Source organism: Hyla sarda, chromosome 13 (genome assembly GCF_029499605.1).
Source record: "Hyla sarda isolate aHylSar1 chromosome 13, aHylSar1.hap1, whole genome shotgun sequence".
Lineage (NCBI taxonomy): Eukaryota > Metazoa > Chordata > Amphibia > Anura > Hylidae > Hyla > Hyla sarda.
Genome location: NC_079201.1, coordinates 6,769,575 through 6,793,389, shown reverse-complemented (window position 1 = coordinate 6,793,389; position 23,815 = coordinate 6,769,575). Strand labels below are relative to the sequence as shown.

The 23,815-nt window shown below is 43.6% G+C and overlaps 1 protein-coding gene across 8 annotated transcripts in view; it reads right to left on the bottom strand.

Moving 5' to 3' along the window:
• The window catches only part of ARHGAP44 (Rho GTPase activating protein 44), a 96,726-nt gene that overhangs the window by 4,961 nt on the left and 67,950 nt on the right, over nucleotides 1-23,815 (bottom strand). For 2 of the 8 annotated variants that reach the window (XM_056550239.1, XM_056550241.1), the window contains exons 9-21: nucleotides 22,905-22,986; nucleotides 20,774-20,901; nucleotides 16,307-16,418; nucleotides 16,120-16,201; nucleotides 14,745-14,825; nucleotides 14,407-14,520; nucleotides 12,910-13,001; nucleotides 12,601-12,781; nucleotides 11,234-11,251; nucleotides 9,877-10,092; nucleotides 5,424-5,855; nucleotides 2,046-2,182; nucleotides 1,540-1,887 (exon numbers count right to left, since the gene is read on the bottom strand). In XM_056550239.1, coding sequence (XP_056406214.1) covers nucleotides 1,540-1,887; nucleotides 2,046-2,182; nucleotides 5,424-5,855; nucleotides 9,877-10,092; nucleotides 11,234-11,251; nucleotides 12,601-12,781; nucleotides 12,910-13,001; nucleotides 14,407-14,520; nucleotides 14,745-14,825; nucleotides 16,120-16,201; nucleotides 16,307-16,418; nucleotides 20,774-20,901; nucleotides 22,905-22,986 — 2,023 coding nt within the window. Of the gene's footprint in view, nucleotides 1-1,184; nucleotides 1,237-1,539; nucleotides 1,888-2,045; nucleotides 2,183-5,423; nucleotides 5,856-9,876; nucleotides 10,093-11,233; nucleotides 11,252-12,600; nucleotides 12,782-12,909; nucleotides 13,002-14,406; nucleotides 14,521-14,744; nucleotides 14,826-16,119; nucleotides 16,202-16,306; nucleotides 16,419-20,773; nucleotides 20,902-22,904; nucleotides 22,987-23,815 lie in introns of all 8 variants that reach the window. The other 6 variants (XM_056550242.1, XM_056550245.1, XM_056550244.1 and 3 more) reach the window with 6 other exon arrangements.

Here is a 23,815-nt window from a genome sequence, read left to right as displayed (position 1 = left end):
GACTTGGCTTAGCCAATCGTTCTTTTTATTTTTCACCGCTCAGTTATGTCCAGGGGGTCTCTGTCACAAGTTCTGTTCGGAGTCAAAAAATGGAGCCAAATAGGTACTTAGCACAATGGACACCAACAGGTCCTGACATATTCTATTGACTTCAATAGGGTCTGTCTGGTTTTCTGTCTGGTGTACGTTGTTTTGGGAGAGTTGAGGGGAGATAAAAATGGATGGACCTCAAGTCCCATACCTAATGGACTGAGTGAAAGGAGCTCCCCTAGACGAAGCTGATCAGTGTTGTGAACTTACACTAAGCTGGTGCCAGACTATCCTGGGGGGTGGCTTAATTGTTTAAGAACCTAAAGGATCTAGCGGATCAGGTTGAAAACTGAAGTTGAAAATACCCAAATGTTCTCACCCCTAACATCTTCATTGGTTGGCCAGTCCCACAAAAGACAGTGGTTAAAGCAATACATTTCTAATGGGTATTAAGGCTTTGGATAAGTGCCTGTTTGGCCAAAAGCTGTATCTCCCAATGCCTCCTGATTCCTCTGGTGATGTAAACAGATTGGGCGTGTTGACATCCAACATTTCCCCTGACATCTGCCTGCGGGAATGACTTTGGTCACCATTATATAGTGGGCACAATAATCAGACATTCGTTTAATATGCATGTCCACCTTGGTTGCTTAGTGTTAAAGGAGTACTCCACTGGCCAGGAACTAAATGTTCCAAACGTTGTTTTCGCGTTGCGGGTGTCGGCCACGCCCCCTTAATGCAAGTCAATGGGAGGGGGAGGGGCCATCATGGCCCCTCCCATAGACTTGCATTGAGGGGGAGTGGCTGTGATGTCACAAGGGGTGTGGCCAACCCCCACAGCGCGAAAACAGCATTTGGACCATTTAGTTCTGAACGCTGCCCAGTGGAGTACCCCTTTAATATCTACCTCTGGATGTGACTGGAGGACAAGATATGACGGAACTCAACATTAGATGTAAATATGAACTGTGTAAAAAGTTTAAGCTTTCTTTTATATTTGAGGCAGATAAAAATAATATTGAAATACGATAAACTGTGCCTGTGCTAGAGAGGACATAATGACAAAAAGGTTCAATACTTAAAATTTTGGTTGCTCAAGACTACTGGTAGCATATGGTCAAGGTGGGTGTGAAACGGTTGGAGCTCCAGCTTACCAGGAGATTCCCCCTCACACATATCCAACACAGCGCCACTCACGTCAAACGGCTGCGAGGAAACGGGAAGGGAGAACGAGGGGGAGACAGAGGGAACACAACATAAAAAGAAAACAAAAAAAAACAAAAAACAAAAACAAAACGCTTAGTGCTATATTTGTTGTAGGGAGATGGACAGTGAAAAAATGGGCAATTTTTTAAATTTTTATAAAACTATTATTAAAAAGTTGGCATTTTAATTTTCTCCCTTAAATATATAACAATGATGAAATTATTATTTTTTTTTTTTTGGTGAAATACATTTTTTTTTAAATCTATAAATAGGGAGACACACATGCCAGCATGGACTACTTACCTGTAGACATACTATCTCCAGGAGACAGGCCATCTAAGATACTGTTCTCCGAAGACTGAGGGCTGGAAGCGGACTGACTTGTGGGAGGCTGAGGAGGGGGGAGTGAGGGTCTCTGTCTTGGTTTAGGTGTAGGACGGGATTTTGTTAAAGTGCTGCTCACGGGAGGTGGGGATGCCAAGTTCGGCGTCAAAGCGAGAGAACCTTGGTAGCTGAGTCCATAGGGTGAAGGAGTGCTAGGAGGGGTTGGGGAAAGACTGACTGGAGAAGGTTGACCCGTTGACTGATCTGACACTGCCCCTGTCTGAGTGTACGTGATTTTGGGTGGAACAGGCGCTAGTTTCTTAGATACTATGGACAGAAAAAAAAAAAAAAAAAAAGATGTTATGTAAGGTCAACATAGTCCAATCACAATGGCATGAGTGTATTGGGTCTATATAGTTCAGCACGTAGAGGACCATCTTACATCATCCTCTGCTGCTACCTACCAAGTTCAAGCTCAAATGTACCTTTCCTAAGAGAATGAGGGCTTTGCTCTGTTGACAGCTGGTTCAGCCCTATTCCGCCGCCCGCAGACACCATGTGACCAGTGCTAGGACTTCCCTTTGGCCCAGATACAGGAGAAAGCTCCTTCCCTTTCAATGAACTGCAAAATAAAATTGCAAGCTTTGTAAAGAGAGATACTTGGAAATTAGACAGAATTTGTATACACAATCAAGTGACTTCAACTACTTACTCTACCGATGCTTCTTCTATAAATCTAAGGAAGATCGGTTCTAATACGGTCTAAAAATGACCATTCAGAATGAACGTTCCTTCTAGATTGCTACGACCTTAATAAAATGAGGAGGAGTGGGGGAGATAAATAAAAGCCGTCTAATACTTAGAAAGTGTAAGAACGCGCCAGATTCATCACAGTGGCTCAAACTAGACAATCTAGTCTAAGTTTGCCCCAAGTTCTAGTTGGCTCACTTGTACACCTAAATCGTGCCACATTTTGAAACATTTTTGGCATATTTAAGCCACTCCTTTCCAGCAGAGCTACACCCAGTTCCCCCTTGTCAACTAAGGCACAAGCGTGTCGAAATCACATTGAAAATGTGACGCAGGTCATGTAAGCCAGTTTTTGGTGCACATGGCACCAGAATTTTGGTGCGGACAGTTTTATTTATCTCCCTCAGTATCTCCAAAGTTTTGTAAAGGCTACAGCTCCATCAATGAGTAACTTTCAAAACACTTTGTCAACTGGTTTGCCAAAAGAAAGTGGGTCGATAAGCTTTGATAAGGCATAGTACAGATGACCTAATAGGGCACCCACTAAATGACTCAAGCGAAAGAAAAAGTCCATCTCGAGATCCTTATGGCTGGGATTACATATGTCCGGCATACGTGAACCCAGCCTAAATCTCGACGCAACTGATGCCACAACTGATGATAACATGCATCAGTTGTGTAGTTTTCAGAGTCCATTGTTTCTAAACACTGGATAGGGGAACAGAACAGGTTGCCAGCGTGGAATGTGCAGATAATCCTTTATTGAATAAAATCAGAAACACAGGAACGGGAAAACATGACGCGTTTCAGGCGTGTGCCGCCCTTAAGGGCGGCACACGCCTGAATCGCGTCATGTTTTGCCGTTCCTGTGTTTCTGATTTTATTCAATAAAGGATTATCTGCACATTCCACGCTGGCAACCTGTTCTGTTCTCCGTTGTTTGGTGTAGCCATACACCTGCCGCGCAGTGGAAAGGACGCCTATCCGGTGAGCTGATCTACCTGTCTCCTACTTTACGCATTGGATAGGGGAACGTAGCAAGATGCGTTCCCCTGTCTGGTGTCAGTCTGGCATTTCCAACCATCCTTCGTCCAAACTGGGACATCAGACGAATGTGAACTGCCTCATTCAAATAATTGGGATCCGTTCTAGCATCAGTTTCCCTCTGGGGAATTATCTACAGGGCCGAAGGATAAAGATGCGGGACGCCCGACATATGTAAAGGAGGCCTATGAACAAAACTCTTCCTTTTTTTCAAAGTCAAGGATGTTCAGCACTCACAATGGGGAGGAGAGATCAGGCCATCTAGTTCTATGTTTAATACGGTATATATAGGTTGTTCTAAATATAAAAATTATTACTTTTGAAAGCCTAAAATTCTATTTTAAAAAGCAGATGCCAGTATTCATGTACAGGTGATCGACTGTACAGTAAATATGTCCGAATCTGTATCAAAGGAATTGGCTATTGACGTGTTTCAGTTAGAAAAATTTGGTCTGAAGTCCCCTGATTGCCCCGCGATACGTACGTCATGCTGGGGTTTTGTATTTGGAGTCGGGCACATTAACTAGTCCCAGCAATACTATACGGGAACCCATGCTCCCATTCTCAAATTCACCGACTAGGATGTGCACGATTAGGGCATCTGTACTATGTTCTGTCAAAACTGAACTAGAGGAGCAACACTACCTACCAAATGGTTGTGTTAAAGGGACTGTCCACTTTTTACAAACCTCTTTTAGTTAGATGGTTCTCTCTTTAATCTTGTCTAGTAACCTGACCATTCTGTATTAGACACCTGGACCTCCTACAAAAACTGTTAAGTAACTTGGGCCAATTTGGTTACTTGCCTTAGGAATTCGACACTCAAGGTGCATCCTGATAACAAAGCTGAAGGTTTCTATAAGTTCTCAGCATCTTACAAATAACTAAGGAACCTGAAACATACAGGCCCAGAGTTGACAGTAATGGGATCCAATCAGAGTACGAAGACTCCCACCACTGTTGATAACTCATAGTCTTGTGAGTTGCTACATTTCATATCAGCTTGTTTTTGGAAACTTTTTGACTTCCCAGTTTGCACAAAAATTTGCGACAAATGTAAAAAGTCACTGTCACGTAGACATTTTTTACTTCACAGAGACATGTCAAAAGTTTAGATCGTTCTGGGTCTCAGTGCTGAGACCTTCACTGATCAGAACGAGCCCTGAGAAGTACACTGCATTGTTGTTCACTCCCCAGCTCGTAACCATCTTTGTCTCACTGCTTCATAGACTTATAATATAGCTAAAGATCCCTACAAGCTGGGGAGTGCACTCCTCCGTGCTCGTTCTCCTGATTGGTATGGGTCTCAGCACTAAGGCCCAGAACGATCAACACTTTTGACATCTCCAGTCAAACTCGATTTACACATACAATCATAAAGTCACCCTTTAGACCTTAGTCTGGAAATCAGACCGATCTTCATTAGACCTCTGGGCCAAAGGACTCCTGCAAAAACTGTTACGTAACTTTGGGACAATTTGGTTACTTCAACACTCAAGGTGAATCCTAATAACAAGGTAAAAGTTTTTATTTATGGCATCTCCTAAGGCATCAAATAACTAAGGAACCTGAACGTATAGGCCCCCAAAAAGAGTTGACTATAATGGGATCTATTCACAGTATGAAGAATCCCACCACTGCCAATCACAGTCTCATGAGTTGCTACATTTCTCATCAGCTTGTTTTTGAGAATTTTTAGTTTTTTTGTCTTTTCCTCCCCTCTTTTTATGTTCCCGAATAAGAGGCTGGCATTCGGGCCTGACTCATGCCGCTGAGTCATTTTGTTCCCGTAGAAAAGAAATGTATTTCCTTCATACTTGGTGGATATTTTAAGCTTCATAAGACCCTTGAGGGGATTTGCTGTAGCATTAACATGAAGCCACCGAAAAAAAAAAACACAAAAAAATGCTGAATTCATCTGGGCTGTGTGGACGATTACCTGGCATTTCATATATTGTTTTTCTGCTTTTTTCCTTTATCTTTTTTTAAAGAAAGTCTTTAAGTACAACATTCTTTCCCATGGAGCTGCAGTTTTTACAATGACACATATCAAACCTGTATTGAATTACCTAGTCAGCTTGGTTCCCTTGTCTCGAGGGCAGGAACAGCTGAGCCACGGGGGCGAGGCTGACATAGTGGGTAGGTCAGGGGTACCAGATGGATCGGGTTTGGTTAGAACGAGTGGGGTTTTGATGTAGAGGGGTGAGACATTAGGCTCAGAAGCGTGAGGTTCAGTGAGGGAGCTTTGCTTGGTGAGGTGTAAAAAGCAAGGTTTGGGGTTTGAGTTTATGTCAAGCTTTGGAGGGGAAGGAGGCAAAGTTTGGCTGTACCCGGACCACCGAAAGGTAGAGGTGGCATCAGGTCTGGCAGATGGTGGAGCTTTTGGAGGGTGAGGATGGAGGGTAGGGTGCTGTGAGCTTGGGTACGAGAGGGGTCTGTCTTCTTCAGGGGAAGGATAGTTGTAACAGGTATCCGACCACTGGGGCGAAATCTCATCTCCGCTGTACTCGATGGAGAGTGGGGGGAGGACGGAGGTAAAGGAACACAGGAACAACAAAATAAAGAAAAAAAATAAACAGAAAAACAAAAACAGAAGACAAGAGCAAAAATATTTGTACATGGAAGAACCCAACAAGAGAGAGTAAAAAGTGGTGATGAAAAGTGCGAAACGCATAAAATGGTGAGGAGGTCAGAAAAAAAATCTGCGAGAAAAGCCATTCGCTCTGCAGGTGACGGAGAGGTCAAATGCGGATGATGTCGGGGGGTCAGCGACAAACATGAGCACAGACGGTCAACACTCACAAAACACAGAGATGAGTCCGGCCGAATGGAACAAAAGTCACCAGACATGCAATTCGGGTTTCAGGACTACACATGAATACGGACACGGCACGTATGCAGGGTTCTTTTTATGCTCAAAACTATTTTATTTTTTGCTGAATTTTGGGTAATGGTTGGGTTATTGGTTATTATAAAGAAAAATAAGAATTACCAAAAAAATAAAAAATAAATAAAACACTGTCTGTGTTTAAGGTCTTACTAAAGCAATAGCTCCAAATCACACAGTATTACATAATAATCTACACACAATACATGGGTTACGGTCACCTCCAGAGCTGCATTCACAATTCTGACATGCTGGGAGTTGTAGTTTTGCAACAGCTGGAGGCACCTTGGTTGGGAAACCCTGGTCTAATGTGTATAGGGGCCTTCTGGCTCTGATGAAGTTTGGCGAGAGAATAGGATCGGGCCTGTTGAATTTCAACTGCCCGATCCTTTTGTTCCCAGTGGAGTCTGGCAGCAGCTTACAGATTACATGACATGACCATTAAAGCGTCCATGCGTATTTGTAACGAACGCTCAGCCATTGCATGTATGTAAGTACCTTCATGCTGCCTGAACCAGGCAGCATGGTGGATTCTCCCCGCTGCAGCAGGCTTGATTGATCTGTCCCTGTTTGGGTATAGGGGGAGAGATCTATCAATCAAAGCTGGTGGGGTGGGGAGAAGCCAACAGGGAGCCACTATGATCACTTGTGGTTCAGGCAGCATGAAAATGATTACTACTTACATTATGTTAGACTGACTGTACACATTAAAGTCAACCGAACTTAACATTTCATGTGTATGGCGGCTTCCTGATGTTGGGGACAGAAGGGTCAGGCATTTGGGCCGATCCTCTCTACTAGAGCCATGTCCCACCCCTTTTCCCCTGTACAATGTATCCGTACTATACATAGTGTTAAGAGAGTTACTGGAAGCTGAGGCCTGTCTATCAGGTATGAACAGGGGTGGGATGCGGAGCGAGGAGGCGTTCCACGTCTGGGCATTTTGGGGGCTAGGGAATGCCTCTTTGATACTTGGCACCAAAATTCAGTGACGATTAATTCCTTCTTATATCATTATAATGGTCTGAGCTTTGATTTTCTGATACAGAGCTCCAAATTCCCTGCTAAGCCATAACTCAGAACATAAGTTTGCATGTGGGGTATTTGGAGCTCTGTATCACAAAATCGAATCTACACTGAATTTTAGATGTAAAAAAAGACGCGATAATAAAAGGTTTAAAGTGATTCCTTCACATTGAAAATGCAGTCTTATAGGCAGGCATCATGTTAGAGAGCAGGAGGAGGTGAGCAGATTGATATATAGGTTTGTGGAGAAAAAAAATTGTAGAATGTCTCTAATTTATTTATTTACATCCCTGCTCATTATAGTTTTAGGACCGCCCACTGGACTCCTATCAGTGATTGACAGCCTTTCTTGTCAGAGTGTGCAAAGACATAGCTGGCAACTACTTATTAGGACCGCCCACTGGACTCTTATCAGTGATTGACAGCCTTTCTTGTCAGAGTGTGCATACAGAGAGAGCTGAAATTACTTATTAGGACCTCCAACTGGACTCTTAAGCCCAGAATTAGCAGAAGTTTACATAAATAGAGCAAGTTCTGCTAATACTTTTCCCACAAAGATATATATAAATTGACTCCACTCCTCCTGCTCTATAACATGATACCGGCAGACAAGACTCCATTTTCAATGTGACTGGTTCCCTTTAAGGAAGATTATGACAGGAATGATGACAGTATACACTGTATACATGTAGGTATTAGTTGAGTATTAGAAAGAGGGAGGAACAGGTATGAAGTCTTATGACCTGCTGAAGGTAGGAGCCAAGTTTAATCCAATGTGCCTAAGGCCATGGCCACACACCATAAATTCGGCCATATTTTCAGCCATAAACAGAACGTTTGCATTTAAGGTGTATGAACATGGCCTAAGACTTTTTAACGGACGTGGTGAAATAGATATTGATTCTTAAAAAGAAGCCATACAGCAGTGTTAGACCATGAGTCAGCCACAAAGCAGATGAGTGAGGCGTAAAATCGGGGGCCACACGTATGCCAAAGCTGAATGGTGTTGCTTAAAATGCAGGCCGCTTTTAGGTCGTAAAGAATGGGGGAGACCTCTGTTGAAAAAAAGCCGAAAAAAATGGCCGCCTTATAAGCTCAATAATTGAAACGTAATATTGGGATAAGATCTACCATATTTGGTGCGTCTTGGTGCATTTTTTTTATTTTAAAACCCGCCCCATTTATTATGTGTTTTAGATACTCCTTAAAGGGGTACTCCCGTGAAAAACTTTTTTTTTTTTTTTTAAATCAACTGGTGCCAGAAAGTTAAACAGATTTGTAAATCACTTCTATTAAAAAATCTTAATCCTTCCGGTACTTTTAGGGGCTGTAAACTAAAGAGAAATCCAAAAAAGAAATGCAATTCCTCTGATGTCATGACCACAGTGCTCTCTGCTGACCTCTGCTGTCAATTTTAGGAACTGTCCAAAGCAGCATATGTTTGCTATGGGGATTTTCTCCTGCTCTGGACAGTTCCTAAAATGGACAGCAGAGGTTAGCAGCGAGCACTGTGGTCTTGACATCAGAGGAATGCATTTCTTTTTTGGATTTCTCTTTAGTATACAGCCCCTAAAAAGTACTGGAAGGATTAAGATTTTTTAATAGAAGTGATTTACAAATATGCTTAACTTTCTGGCACCAGTTGATTTAAAAAAAAAAAGTTTTCCACGGGAGTACCACTTTAAGGCTCACGCAAAGAGGCGCGACTTGAGGAGAGGGGTGTGGCTTTGCTCAAAAGGCGTGGCTTAAAATGCAACATAAAACGCCAAAATACACCAAACTTTAGGTACAAAATTTTAAGATGTCTTCATATTGGCTTAAAAGGTTGATAGATTTGGAACATCTAGGTTAAGATTACGTGGTTCTGCCATTGTGTTTGTAAAGTTGTGTGACTTTTTTTTTTCTTCTCATTGCCAAAAAAAGCCTAAAGCATAGCTCAACGTCTGAGGCCCCCAACCAGGTTTTCAGGGGCCACTGCTGGCTCTCAGGCCTTCTAGCTGTGGCTATGGGTATGGCAGACATGTGCAGACACTGAACCAGCAGGGACTGCAATAAGGCATGATGTAACATGAGGTTGAAGAAGATTAGAGAAAAGGGTCTGCATTTTCCATTTCCAGAAACGGCGCCACCCTTATCCGTGGGCCGTGTCTGGTATTGCAGCAGTGATGGAAAAATTTGCAGCCATTGAGCTAAGCTTTATAGCTATACCAAGGAGAGTGCTTATTTCGACTTCCTAGGGTAGTGGTCTTCAAACTATGGACCCCTAGATGTTGCAAAACTACAACCCCCAGCATGCCCGGACAGCCCATGGCTGCCCAGGCATGCTAGGAGTTGTAGTTTTGCAACACTTGGATGTCCAAAGTTTGGAGACCACTGTCCTAGGGGAAGGACTTCAGTACATAAGGGGGAAATGGATGTTTTTTTTCCCAAATTCAAATCAAGGACAAAAATTGGCAAAATGACGCTAAATGTTGACCAAAAATGGACAAAACCTGGGGAATTTTATTTTATTTACCTAAAAGCGGTCTTGGAGGAGAGAAGGTATTGTTACTGAGGGCAAGGTTGGCTCAAAGCAAAGCTGGTGTGATGGACGTTGGTTGAGATCTTACCTTGTCCTCTCAGGACCTGGCTGGGAGCCGCTACTGGGAGGAGTGGGGGAGGGAGACTCTACGGACAGGTCGGGATTTGGTGACTGAGGTGTGGCTGCGGTATCTAGCGGAGGAGGAGCAGGGGGCTGAACGGCGGGCGGGGTGGAGGGGCCTTTGCGGACTAAGGAAGAACCGCGGCGGGCAACCCAAGTGGTGTCCATCACCCTGACGCCCATGCTATGGGGGGAATACAAAGACATCTGCTTACCATCTCTACAAGGGAGGTTAAAGAAAGAGAGAGACTGAGCCAATAACACTGTACAACAGGCTCCCCGGAGAGAAGGGGAACAAAGGACAAGCATAAAGAAAACATAAGGTTAAAATAAAACATACAATATCACAACGAAACACATTAATAAATAACAATGACATAGATCAGTATTCGCATCTGAAACCCATTGACTTAAGCACGCACTCTCTACCGGTGGTACGGCCTGGCATGGTGGGGAGGTACTGTGCATAGTGCATACCCAATGGTCCTCCAGACATAAATCCTACCTTTCACACAGGACGGTGGTAATAGGCAAAAACAAAAAACATTTATGAAAAGACAATTCAGCACCAGCTATAGACAATATCGATGAGCACGTGTCTACACAACCAATTACCAATGACCAAGGCATTGGGTCATAGCCAATGGGCTGCTTGGGATGTCAGGCCTCACCAAATGTCTGAAAGTTGACCGTTTGGACCCTTAGTCAACCAACCATTATGTGGTAGTCAATACAACACAATTTTGAGACCTGTCTTTTGCCCCAATATGACAATCTGGTAGAATCTTAGTCGCTTTGGCCAAACCCGTAACATTAAGAGGTTGTCACCTGGTCCATTCTCCTACAGATGGACTTTAAAGGGGTACTCCACTGCTCAGCATTTGGAACAAAATGTTCCGAATGCTTAGAGCCAGCGGCGGGAGCTCGTGATGTCCTAGCCCCGCCCCTCATGATGCCACGCCCCGCCCCCTCAATGCAAGTCTATGGGAGGGGGCTGAGCAGTGGAGTACCCCTTTAAGTTCCCTGATCGTTCCATTGACAGAATACAGGCTGCCATTCCTCCGCCAATGGACTCCATACCGTCAACCAATGGATAGAAGGCCACCATGAAGGGGAAGGGCTGATCTAAACAAGTACGATGTATTTCTCAATGGTTTCGGAAGAGGAAAGGACAAGCACACACAACACACCAATGAAGGGGCGACATGGAACATTCGCAGTAAGATAGAGATGGGGTATAGTAGACATGCACATAGTGAAGAACTGACGGGACTATAAGTCACACAACGCGCCAATTGGGAAGACATCCGGGAGATACACCTTACCTCTGAATTTTCCTAAGGCTGCATGGACAAAAACACAAATAATGTTAGAGTGTAGTCAGGGCTGGAAGGACAGGGCCGTCTCCATTTATGTGGAGCCATCAATGGGGAATAATGGGCATAAATTATGTATTGTGGTTGACTGTGCATGAGACAAATTTTTGGTCTAACTCTTAGATGCAGGTTGTAGAGTAAGACTAAACATTTTTTTACTAACCACTTACTTATTAGACTTGTTAGAGCAGCAGTTTGTGCTCCAGAACTGTACTTCCTACTATAGTGAAGGACAGAAAAAGTTCCAACCATTAACAGCCATCCGGGCATGCTGGGAGTTGTAGTCTTGTACCCTGCTCAGGAAACATTGCTCTACATTGGTTGGATAACACTGCCGTAGATTGAGTTCAGTCGGCATAGTGCTAAAAGGGCTTGTTTTTCTGCAGAATAAGTTATATTGTTAATGGTATATCCTTAGTTTTACTATATAGCGCAAAAATAAAAACATTTATTACTATTATTTTTTTCACCTGCTGTGTAAGGGATTGTTTTTTGCTGGACAAGCAGTCGTTTTTTGTTGTTTGTGACTCTGAGCCACGGTTGCGTCCTGGAAAAACTTTTCTGCGGAATTGTGCATTACACCTCTATATGTTGTTTTTGTATTGATACCATTTTGCTTCCCATATGACTTTTTGATCACTTTATTATCCATTTTTTGGGTGGGTGGGGGTGGGGGTGGGGTGTGAGGAGGCCAAAAAATTCTATGGCATTGAGCATTTTTGGGGTGCAAGTGATGGAAATCAACCCCCTTTGTCTAATGGTCTACAGAAGTCAGAGGGTTAAACAGCGAGATCGGCTTTTCCCATCTGCTGCTGGTGGGTGTCAGCTGTTGAGCACGGCCGGTACTCGCCATGTATTGAGGATGCTCTGCTCCTTAGCTCGCTCATACCTCCTTCCTATATTGTAATAACTATTTGCAATGTTTAGATGGATTTGAGGGTGTTTTTCAGGACTTTTTCATCGATGGCCTACCCTGAGGACTGGCCCTTAACACCTGATCAGACACCCGGTACCCCACCAATCAGCTATATGCGACACCCACATTCACAGTGAGTGAAGCAGGAAGCAGACAGCGCCGTACACTGTGTAGTGGCCAAACTGGCTTACTGAAGCTTAGTTACCATTCACTTCAATGAGACAAACCCACTCCTGGAACTTATGACCTGCAAAAAGCCAACACTGATACATACTGTAGGTACAGTATAAATCCTCAAAGTGCCATCAAATCTATACCAACCAATAAAAACTCTGTTTAACGCAAGAATCTTATTGGTTACAATACTAAGGGAAACACGTAATGAAATAAAATGCTATACCCATCCTTCTTGTAGAACTCCAGCATCATGTTATCGGTAGCCACGCTGAGCGGTCGCCTGGCCTGGTCATGCTGCTTACGGTCCGAGTGATCCATATCCGGAGAGGGCATGGAGCTGTAGTTGGCATTGTGGTTGGTGTGTACAGGGCTGCCGTAGTTACCGGTCACATTAAACTCTATCTCTATTAAAGAAAAAAAAAAAAAAAGTCCAACTATATGTCAATGGGGCCGAAACTGGGCTTGTTGACAGCTGCCTGACACTGAGCACTAGACAATAAAAAACTAAGGTAGTCTGCCCACGTGCACTCACCGCCTGGGAAGAACCAGTCAGCATGTTGGATTATAGGCTCAATGATGCCCACGATCTGTAAGGACACGGTCGTCATCATTTCAGTGATATTGCTACATAAAGAAAGAAAGAAGAAGTGTAAGAATGGACTCACCTGTGTTTTCCAGCCATCGTGCCACCAGCTGTTGTAAAACCACAACCCCCAGAATGCCCGGACAGCCAAATGCTGTTCGGGCATGCTGGGAGTTGTAGTTTTGCAACAGCTGGCGGCACGATGGTTGGGAAATGCTGCTCTACAAAATGAATATCAATGCATCTGGTGAAATTAACAATTCTTGACAGCCATGTATCATACTGGAAACATTTATTCCAATTAACAATATACTTACTAAAAGCAAAATCATAGACCTGTATATAAAGACACAATGCGTTTCATGTTCCGTCATGAAACGTGTTGCCTTTTTAAATAAGCTTCGGGTGAATAAAATAAGTTTTGTGTCGACACTTTACCTTTTGTGTTAGACCGGACCTTGTTTTATCTACTTCATTCCTACATGGATTATATAAAAAGGCACAACACGTTTCGTGTTCTGTAATGAAATGCATTGTCTTTTTAAATGATTTTCGGGTGAATTAAATAGTTAAAACAACGTCCAGTCTAACACAAAAGGTAAAGTGTCAACATAAAACCAATTTTATTCACACACAGATTATGTAAAAAGACAACATGTTTCATGTTCTGTCATGTTTTTTTGTTTTGTTTTTAATAAGCTTTGTGTGAGTTAAATAGTTAAAACAAGGTCCAGTCCTATTTTGTTCACAAAGAATAAAACAAAGAAAAAACAAAGGGTGTTTAACATTTACTCCAAGTAACAATATACATACTAAAAGCAATATCATAGAACTGTATAAAAAGACCCAACACGTTTCGTGTTCTGTTATGAAAAATGTTGTCATTTTAAATAAGTTTTGTGTGAATAAAATACGTTTTCTGTCGACACTTCACCTTTTGTGTTAGACTGGAGCTTGTTATATCTACTTCATTTCCACACGGATTATATTAAAAAAACACAACACGTTTCGTGTTCTGTCATGAAACGCGTTGTCTTTTTAAAGGACTTCCGTGTGAATTCAAATAGTTAAAACAAGGTCCGGTCTGACACAAAAGGTAAAGTGTCAACATAAAAACAATTTTATTCACACACAGATTATGTAAAAAGACAACACGTTTCATGTTCTGTCATGTTTTTTTTTGTTTTTAATAAGCTTTGTGTGATATAAATAGTTAAAACAAGGTCCAGCCTTAAACAAAAGGTAAAGTGTCAGCACTACAGCTATTTTATTCACACACAGATTATATAAAATCCGGGCATGCTGGGAGTTGTAGTTTTTAAACAGCTGGAGGTACACTGTTTGGAAAACACTGCCAAAGGTCGTCAATAAATTCAGTGCCCCGAAAACGCCACGATTTTTGCCACAATATCCATGGTGAAAAAATTCAGCCACATGTGGCCTTACCCTTCTGCCTGCGGCCAGAGAAGATTAGGCCCCAGCACGATGGCCATATTGCTGGGCGTCATCTTGTTGGCGTCTTGATATTCTGTTAACTTGGACAGAAACTTGATGACATATCTAAAATAACAGGAAAAACCAAGGTGGAAAAAGTGACTTTTATAGTAATTTAAGAAGTAATAGCACAAAAGACTGAATGTAAAATGGCTGCGATGGGAAACGTGACACCTGGCTCAATGGTAGAAGAGTCACAATGTATATAGTATATAGATAACAAGGTGTAACGTGTTGGGTTACTTATCCTCCAGGACACCCCGATACCCCTGGTTCTGCTTTGTACTTACTTGAAGTTGTTGTAATTGGATTTAGGGAGTTTCTCACATGCGTTCCATAGAGCCTGCAACCGCTTGTCCTGCTCCTGGATACTGGAGCCGAAAATAAGGAAGAAACAAAGACCGACATTATTAGGTGAACTAATAGGACCACCCAACATAAGTAATGTATGAACACAGTGACCTCGCCAGCAGAATAGTGAGTGCAGCTCTGGAGTATAATACAGGATATAACTCAGGATCAGTACAGGATAAGTAATGTAATGTATGTACACAGTGATCTCACCAGCAGAATAGTGAGTACAGCTCTGGAGTATAATACAGGATATAACTCAGGATCAGTACAGGATAAGTAATGTAATGTATGTACACAGTGACCTCACCAGCAGAATAGTGAGTGCAGCTCTGGAGTAAAATACAGGATATAACTCAGGATCAGTACAGGATAAGTAATGCAATGTATGTGCACAGTGACCTCACCAGCAGAATAGTAAGTACAGCTCTGGAGTATAATACAGGATATAACTCAGGATCAGTACAGGATAAGTAATGTAATGTATGTACAAAGTGATCTCACCAGCAGAATAGTGAGTACAGCTCTGGAGTATAATACAGGATATAACTCAGGATCAGTACAGGATAAGTAATGTAATGTATGTACACAGTGACCTCACCAGCAGAATAGTGAGTACAGCTCTGGAGTATAATAGAGGATATAACTCAGGATCAGTGCAGGATAAGTAATGTAATGTATGTACACAGTGACCGCACCAGCAGAATAGTGAGTACAGCTCTGGAGTATAATACTGGATATAACTCAGGATCAGTACAGGATAAGTAATGTAATGTATGTACACAGTGATCTCACCAGCAGAATAGTGAGTACAGCTCTGGAGTATAATACAGGATATAACTCAGGATCAGTACAGGATAAGTAATGTAATGTATGTGCACAGTGACCCCACCAGCAGAATAGTGAGTACAGCTCTAGAATATAATACAGGATATAACTCAGGATCAGTACAGGATAAGTAATGTAATGTATGTACACAGTGACCTCACCAGCAGAATAGTGAGTACAGCTCTGGGGTATAATACAGGATATAACTCAGGATCAGTACAGGATAAGTAATGTAATGTATGTACACAGTGACCTCACCAGCAGAATAGTGAGTACAGTTCTGGGGTATAATACAGGATATAAATCGGGATCAGTACAGGATAAGTAATGTAATGTATGTACACAGTGATCTCACCAGCAGAATAGTGAGTACAGCTCTGGAGTATAATACAGGATATAACTCAGGATCAGTACAGGATAGTCTTTGTGGTAATGTATTTTCAGAATACTGTGGAGCTCACAGAAGATCAGTAATATTAAACTCACTTGGAAGCTTGGATCCATTCATCATAAAGCTCGAAGGTCATGAGGGGTTCAGGAAGCTCCCGGAGGTAAGACTTCAGTGCCCCTGAAAAAAATAGCATGAATGCATCTGTGAAATTTGCCTGATCCACCCTACACCTTCACTACACCGGCCCTGCCCACTGTGCCAACTAGAGGAGAGATGACAAACCTGCAATGGCATGGGGGTCGGCCGAGTATTCAGCTACATCCACCACACAGCAGTCCAGGGCAGCTTTCAACTTCTTTAACTTGGAGGCTGAGGGGGCAACTCGGAACAATCCCTAGAGGACAAAGGAAGGATTATAAGACATTTGGCAACAAGTAAGCATTAAAGGGCTACTCCACTTGGTGCGGGCAGTGGGGGTTTTGATGTCACGCCACCCCCTCCCCCCAATGCAAGTCTATGGGAGGGGGCATGGCAGTGGTATGACATCATGAGGGGCGTTGCCATGACGTTACATCTCCCGCAACCCACATCCAGCATTCGGACCAAAATGTTCCAAACACTTGGCCAGTGGATTTCCCCTTTAATCCTGTTTTGCTAAAAACAGATCTAATAAACGCCAACTGGTTTTCCCAACGATTTGACCGAAGAAGACGACCCAAGGGCGATGAAGTCGACGTCTGCATCTAAACTGCTGATTAAAGCATTTTTAATGCCAATCAGCAATGGTCATTTTACACACACAAAGCAATATCTTTGTGTGTGTACACCCCCCCCCCCCCCCCCTCCACCCGCCTCATCCATGTCCGGAGACATCGCTATAGCATTGTGGTTGATGGCTGCAATACATTATGTTGGGGAGATTTATCAAAACTGCTGCAAAGTAAATGAGGAGAGGAGGCCCATAGCCAGCAATTAGGTCAGCACTTCCCAGAGGGCCCTGGAGCCTGATTTATTACTACGGGGAACCCTCTCCATTCTTCCTACAATTGATGTGTCACGTCCTCACATATAGACATATACACCGACGGCTGCTGTCTTCACAATCCAATACTAATGTCTGCTTCGGGGCACTGCTGGCACTGGCTGACTACACACCGCCAATGATATTCGGGTACTATTAAACAAACCGTATGATCATTATAATGGATGATGTTGGGTAACATTGTTGCTTTTTATTGCGTGTTACAGGGTAACAATGTTGCACTATGCCACAGTTGCATTGTAGTAGAAATGGATTGGTCGGCACTTACGGGTGTTGTGGTGGGGTGCGAGGTGGAGATATGCCAGCGTATGAGAAGAACTCACCCAGCACTCACCAATGTTGCTTGATCATAAAGATTGGCTCATATTATAGGTAGGGGTACAGGACGTGTTTCGGCATGTCTGCCTTCCTCAGCTGTCTGCCTCACAGCTTAGGAAGGCAGAAATGCCGAAATGCGTCTTGTACCCCTACCTATGATATGGACCAATAAATCAACATTGGTGAGTGCTGGGTATTGTTCTTCACAGTTGCATTGTAGGTCATATACAGGCTATGGGCACCTAGTTAGTTGCACTAAGGTTCAGGGTGCAAAAGATTCCTTCATTTATTTTTAGACCCCCTTATATGAAGTTCGTAACCTGCTCCTAGTTTCAGACTTTTTCTCTTGGATGTGTCCTCCTAGTGACGAATTATGGACGAGAGGTCTGTGCATCCCCGAGCTCTCATGTTTAATCACAAATTAATCCCTGGATTAATTTCTTCTTCTATAGCCCATGAAGGATCTCTTCCACCTTGTCCTGTAAACTGCCTTGTGTGTGCCTTCCTCTTTATAAAGGGATACTCCACTCCCGACATTATGAACAGTATGTGCAGGCAGCTGTGGTCGTGACATCACGCCATGCCCTCCTCGAGAAGACACGTCATGCAACGTCCCCTCTATTCATATCTATGGAAGGGGGCGTAAATGGAGGGGGCGTGGTGTTATGGCTCGAGGGGGCGTGGTGTGACAGCAAGAACACTGCCGCCCGCACCAATAGTTTTGAACATAAAATTCAGAAAGCTGGGTGAGTGGAGTACCCCTTTAAATATACACAGCCAGGAACAGTGTGCTGTTAGATCTGTATCAGAAGCAGCAGCACAGCTAGCTATGTGAAGGAGTTAGGCTCTACAACAGGAAAATTGTAGGAAATTTTTAATAAATCTTATTTAGTCAATTTGCTTCCTAAATGCAAAACGGATTAAGAAACAAAATTCAGTGCAAAGGTGACCATAGCCTTTAAAGGAAGAATATGGGGGTGTAATTTATTTTTATTTAATGGAAAGTATAACATCCTAATTATTTTTAAAAGAGGAGTGTCTATCAGTGCCATACAGAAAAAGTTCTTCAGATATTTGCATTAATTACTAACTAAATGTGATCTGATTGTTCTCTACGTCTTAATTACAGACAAACACAATGTAACTGAACTAATAACACACAGATAGTGGTACTGTTCATGTCTTGTATTGAACACATTGAGTAAATATCCATGGTGCAGGGAGGAATGTTCCAAAACTCCTCTACATTGTACAAATCTTATTTGCAGCTAAAGGAAACATTTGATGTAGGAGACTGCTGCTAAAGTGGGATGTACGTGATTTTAAATTAAAAGGTTAACTTACTTTTTCCCCCCGCACTGTGGATGTTCACTTAATGTAATAAAGAAAATACACGAACAGTGGAAATGCCATTGTGTTATTAGTTCAGGAACATTGTATTTGTCTATAATTGTGACTTGGTAAATAAAGGCTTTTTTTTCTACCTTTTCTCCCTGCACCCTGAATGTTTACTCAACATGCTCAATAAAAGAAATAAAAGTGCAACTGTATGTTTGTTACTAGTTTTTACATTTTGTAAGTCTATTATTGTGATTTACTTATTGTTGCAACTGTATATAAATATTACCTGAATAAGATGCCCCTTTAAGTCTTGAAAAGCCATGTGACATAATCACGAGTGTGCTATCCATATTCTCGGTAGTTCCAGGATTGTATCACATGACTGTTAAAGGGCATCTGGATGGGACCATGCTCCACAGCCAAATTGTTTATATACAGTCACAGGGTAAGAAATATGTATGCGAATCTTAAAGGGGTATTCCGGCCTTAGACATCTTATCCTCTATTCAAAGGATAGGGGATAACATGTCTGATCTTGGTGCAACACCCAGCATTCTGTGCCGGGCACTGCTCCCGAGGCCGAAACGTGATGTCACACCACGCCCCCCCCCCTGCCCTTCATTCATGTCTATGGGAGGGGGTGTGACGGCCGTCACGTCCCCTCCCATAGACATGAATGGAGGGGGCGTAGTGTGAGGTCATGAGGGGTGCGTGACCATGACGTCATGTCTCGGGAGCAGCGCCTGGCACAGAATGCCGGGGGCTGCACCCAGATTGTGGCGGTCCCAGCGGGAACCCTGCGATCAGACATCTTATTTACTATCCTCTGTATAGGGGATGAGATGTCTAAGGCCGGAGTACTCCTTTAAGGTGAGATTTGTATAGTCAAAATTGTAAAGTGCTACAGAGTCAGTTGGCGCTATATAAATATATATATATATATAATTATTATTACAGTACGAGGTAGCACAGTAGGAAGGTCTGGTTATGGATGATGCACACTATCGTGTATTCCGGGCGCTTCTCCTTTAAGTGATTCTGGTAATTAACCAGTAAGGTTCTCTGTACACATAGTGAAACATTGCTAGGAATGCAGGCTACCCCACGGGAAGTGGAAATGAGTCACAGCTGCTGGATTTCAAAGCTTTGCCATTCCTGTCCTCTCCCTTTTCCTCTGACCTCAAATTAACTTGGAAGTATGTTTTATAAAGTGCGACGGAGCAGGAAAAAGGAGAGCGCGTTCTCATGTCCGCAGATGCGACAATGGCAACCGGGCTTCTTCACCTAACCATGATCCCCATAATAGTCCCAAATGCGGCAGTCTCTGAAAGGCTGCGGTCACATTGTGGTCGTGTTGTGATTATTTTGAGATTATTTTAAGCACTGTTTCCAAAATGGCTGCAAAAAACGCAGGTTTTTTTTCCCCCCCAGCGATTTTTAGAAATTGTTACAAAAACCACCAGACTGGAATGTGTGAAGCCTAGAACTGTGGTCTCCAAACTGTGGACCTCCTGAAGTTGCAAAACTAAAACTCCCTCATCCTTAGGGTCCGTTCGCACAGGCGGATTACCTGCGGAATTTTGAGGACCCATTGAGGTCAATGGTAGTAAAATTCGCTGGAAATTCCGCAGGTAACCAGCATGCACAGACAGCCAAACACCTGTCTGCCTCCTCCAGAGAATCCACACTGATCATGAAAGGTAAATCATGGCTTCCCTTTTGCAAAACTTCAACTCCCAGCATGCCTGGACAGCCGTTGGCAAGACAGCCAAACACCTGTCTGCCTCCTCCAGAGAATCCACACTGATCATGAAAGGTAAATCATAGCTTCCCTTTTGCAAAACTTCAACTCCCAGCATGCCTGGACAGCCGTTGGCTGTCCGGGCATGCTGGGAGTTTAAGTTTTGTAACATCTATGGCTCTCCATCTGTTGACAGAGTTGCAGTCCACCGAGGACTTCAGTCCACATCGGAGAAAAGCAGCAGCTGGAGCGGAGTTTATTGTAATCATGAACAGCTGAGTATCCATAGGACGTCGCAGCCTCCTACCTCCTCCTGCATTCCGCACTCCAGGAGCATCGTCACACAGGCCTCGATGGGGAAGGCAATCTCCCGGCCGCTGACCGTCAAGTGTTCGTCTAAGGGCTTTCCGAATGATGGCTTCTCAATCCAGGCCTCTGAAAGATGGGACACAGACACTGAGCCAGCAATAATGATAAACACACACTGCCCAATACAAAAGGGATACACAAAGACTTCTAGGATCTTTACTTAAAGGGGTACTGTGCCCCTAGACATCTCATCCTAACACAAAAGGGATACACAAGACTTCTAGGATCTTTACTTAAAGGGGTACTGTGCCCCTAGACATCTCATCCTAACACAAAAGGGATACACAAGACTTCTAGGATCTTTACTTAAAGGGGTACTGTGCCCCTAGACATCTCATCCCAACACAAAAGGGATACACAAGACTTCTAGGATCTTTACTTAAAGGGGTACTGTGCCCCTAGACATCTCATCTCCAAAGGATAGGGGATAAGATGTCTGACAATGGGGGAGACCGGCCGCAGGGACCCCAGCGATCTCCGGCCCCGCACCCCAGCGTTCCGAACATTATTGTCCAGAATGCCGGTTTCGGGTGGTCATGGCCGTGATGTCCATTTATGTATTTATGTCTATGGGAATGGGGGGGTGACAGCTGTGGTCACTCTGCAATTTTTCCCTGGCGAACGGTAGAATAATTGCAGCACTAAACACAACAGGAAAGTCACTAATTTTATTCGCCTCCGTTTGCAGTTTTCCTCAGCCTGAGGCTCTCCAGATGTTGCAAAACTACAACTCCCATCATGCCATCACCTTCCAATGGGTCCATACTGGTTACAAACTACAACGCCCATCATGCTGGAACACCATTTGGCCTTCTACGGGTCCATATTGGTTGCAGAACTTGTCGCCTATGGGGCCATATTGGTTGCAGAACTAGTCTCCTATGGGGCCATATTGGTTGCAGAACTAGTCTCCTGTGGGGCCATATTGGTTGCAGAACTAGTCTCCTATGGGGCCATATTGGTTGCAGAACTAGTCTCCTGTGGGGCCATATTGGTTGCAGAACTAGTCTCCTATGGGGCCATATTGGTTGCAGAACTAGTCTCCTGTGGGGCCATATTGGTTGCAGAACTAGTCTCCTATGGGGCCATATTGGTTGCAGAACTAGTCTCCTATAGGGCCATATTGGTTGCAAAACTACATCTCCCATCAGACCCTCACAGTCTTCATATTCCTATGGGTCCATACTGGTTGCAAAACTACTACTCCCATCAGACACTTACAGCCTTTACATTTATATGGGTTCATACTAATTCCAGAACTGGTCTCCAATTGGGCCATATTGGTTGCAAAACTCCAACTCCCATCAGACCATCACAGCCTTCACATTCCTATGGCTCAATACTGGTTGCAAAACTGTTCTTCTATGGGGCCATACTGGTTGCAAAACTACAACTCCTATCATGGGTCCATACTGGTTGCAAAACAGGAATTACATGACAGCCCTCACTCTCCTACTAGTCTTTACTGGTTTGCAAAGCTGGTCTCCTATGGGTCTATACCTCCTACTTGCAAACTACAACTCTAATCATGCAATCATTTTGCAACCTGTATGGACCCACAGGAGGCTGAAGCCTATCAGGGCATGATGGGAGTTGTAGTTTGCAAGGGCAAGCCAATATCTTCCTATGAGTCCATACCGGGAGTACCAGTTTGAACCCAGAGGAGACCAGTTTTTCAAATAGTATGAACCCATAGGTGTCTAAAGGCTGTCAGGGCATGATGGGGGTTGTTGTTTCACAACCAGTATGGACTCATAGGAAACCAGCTTTGCAACTAGTATGGACCCATGATGGGAGTTATTGCTTTGCAACCAGTAAGGACCCGTAGGAGAATGAAGGCTGTGAGGACATGACGGGAGTTGTAGCTGGAAAGCCGCAGGTTGGCGAACACTACTTGGTTGTCCTATCAGCCTCCATTGTTTCAGAATACATTTTCTTATGGTATAGTACATTGGAACCTATGGCAACATATACCTATATAGCAATATATCTGTCACTATATAGCCATGACCGGTCACCCGCAGTGGAGACGGCTCCAGTTCCTCACCTTGCCCACCGTTCACACTTACCCTGCTGAGCCTTGATCTGCGGCAGGACGGCTTGCAGTAAAGCGAGAGACTTCCTGTGGTATTCGGCCTGGACTTCTATTAGCTGCAGGAGAGACACCAATCATTCCCATTTCATACAATGTCTTATGTATTACCGATCATTACATTACAGCACAGCTTTATTGCCAACAGTGATGCCGGGGATACGGGGGACTACTTTATGTGTAACCCAGGGAGCATATTGCTGCTCAGCCCATCAATCTACCGCCATTTAGTAGGTTGTTACTATAGGAACAAGCGTGAAATTATAAGGCTCACCTTATCGACCAGGACTTTCTAGCAGTGTTTTCCAAACAGCATGTCTCCAGCTGTTGCAAAACTACAACTCCCAGCATGCCCGGACAGCCAAAGCCAAACATTGCTTTACAGCATCAGGAAACATTATTTATTAATGCTTGCAAGGAGTCACAATACAACAAACTAATGTCTGACGAGTTTCGCACCGTCAGGAGCTTAATCGTAGACTACGATTAAGCACCTGATGGTGCGAAACGCGTCAGACGTTCCTTGTCTGTATTGTGACTCCTTGTAAGCATTAATAAAGCAAGTTTTATCTGCACATCTGGTGCCGTACAGTCTTCGTTTGGATTAGTATGGTGAAGCCGGGGCGGGACCGGCGGGTCCGATAGCACAGGTGTGCAATAGTGGTCGGAAGTGGTGGAGCGGACAAGCACAGCTCTTTGTTCAATATTTACTTTAATGGGTTCAAAGCAAATTCTCCTTCTAACAAAAATGCATCCACAGTGTCCCATTGTGGGTGGGGTCCGACCTCTAAAGTGCTGGAGTACCCCTTTTCATCCCATTTACAGAACAGGCATACGCATGGCATTCAGCTTCGGGTTCTCTTTGCTGCCATCTAGTGTTGGTAATAA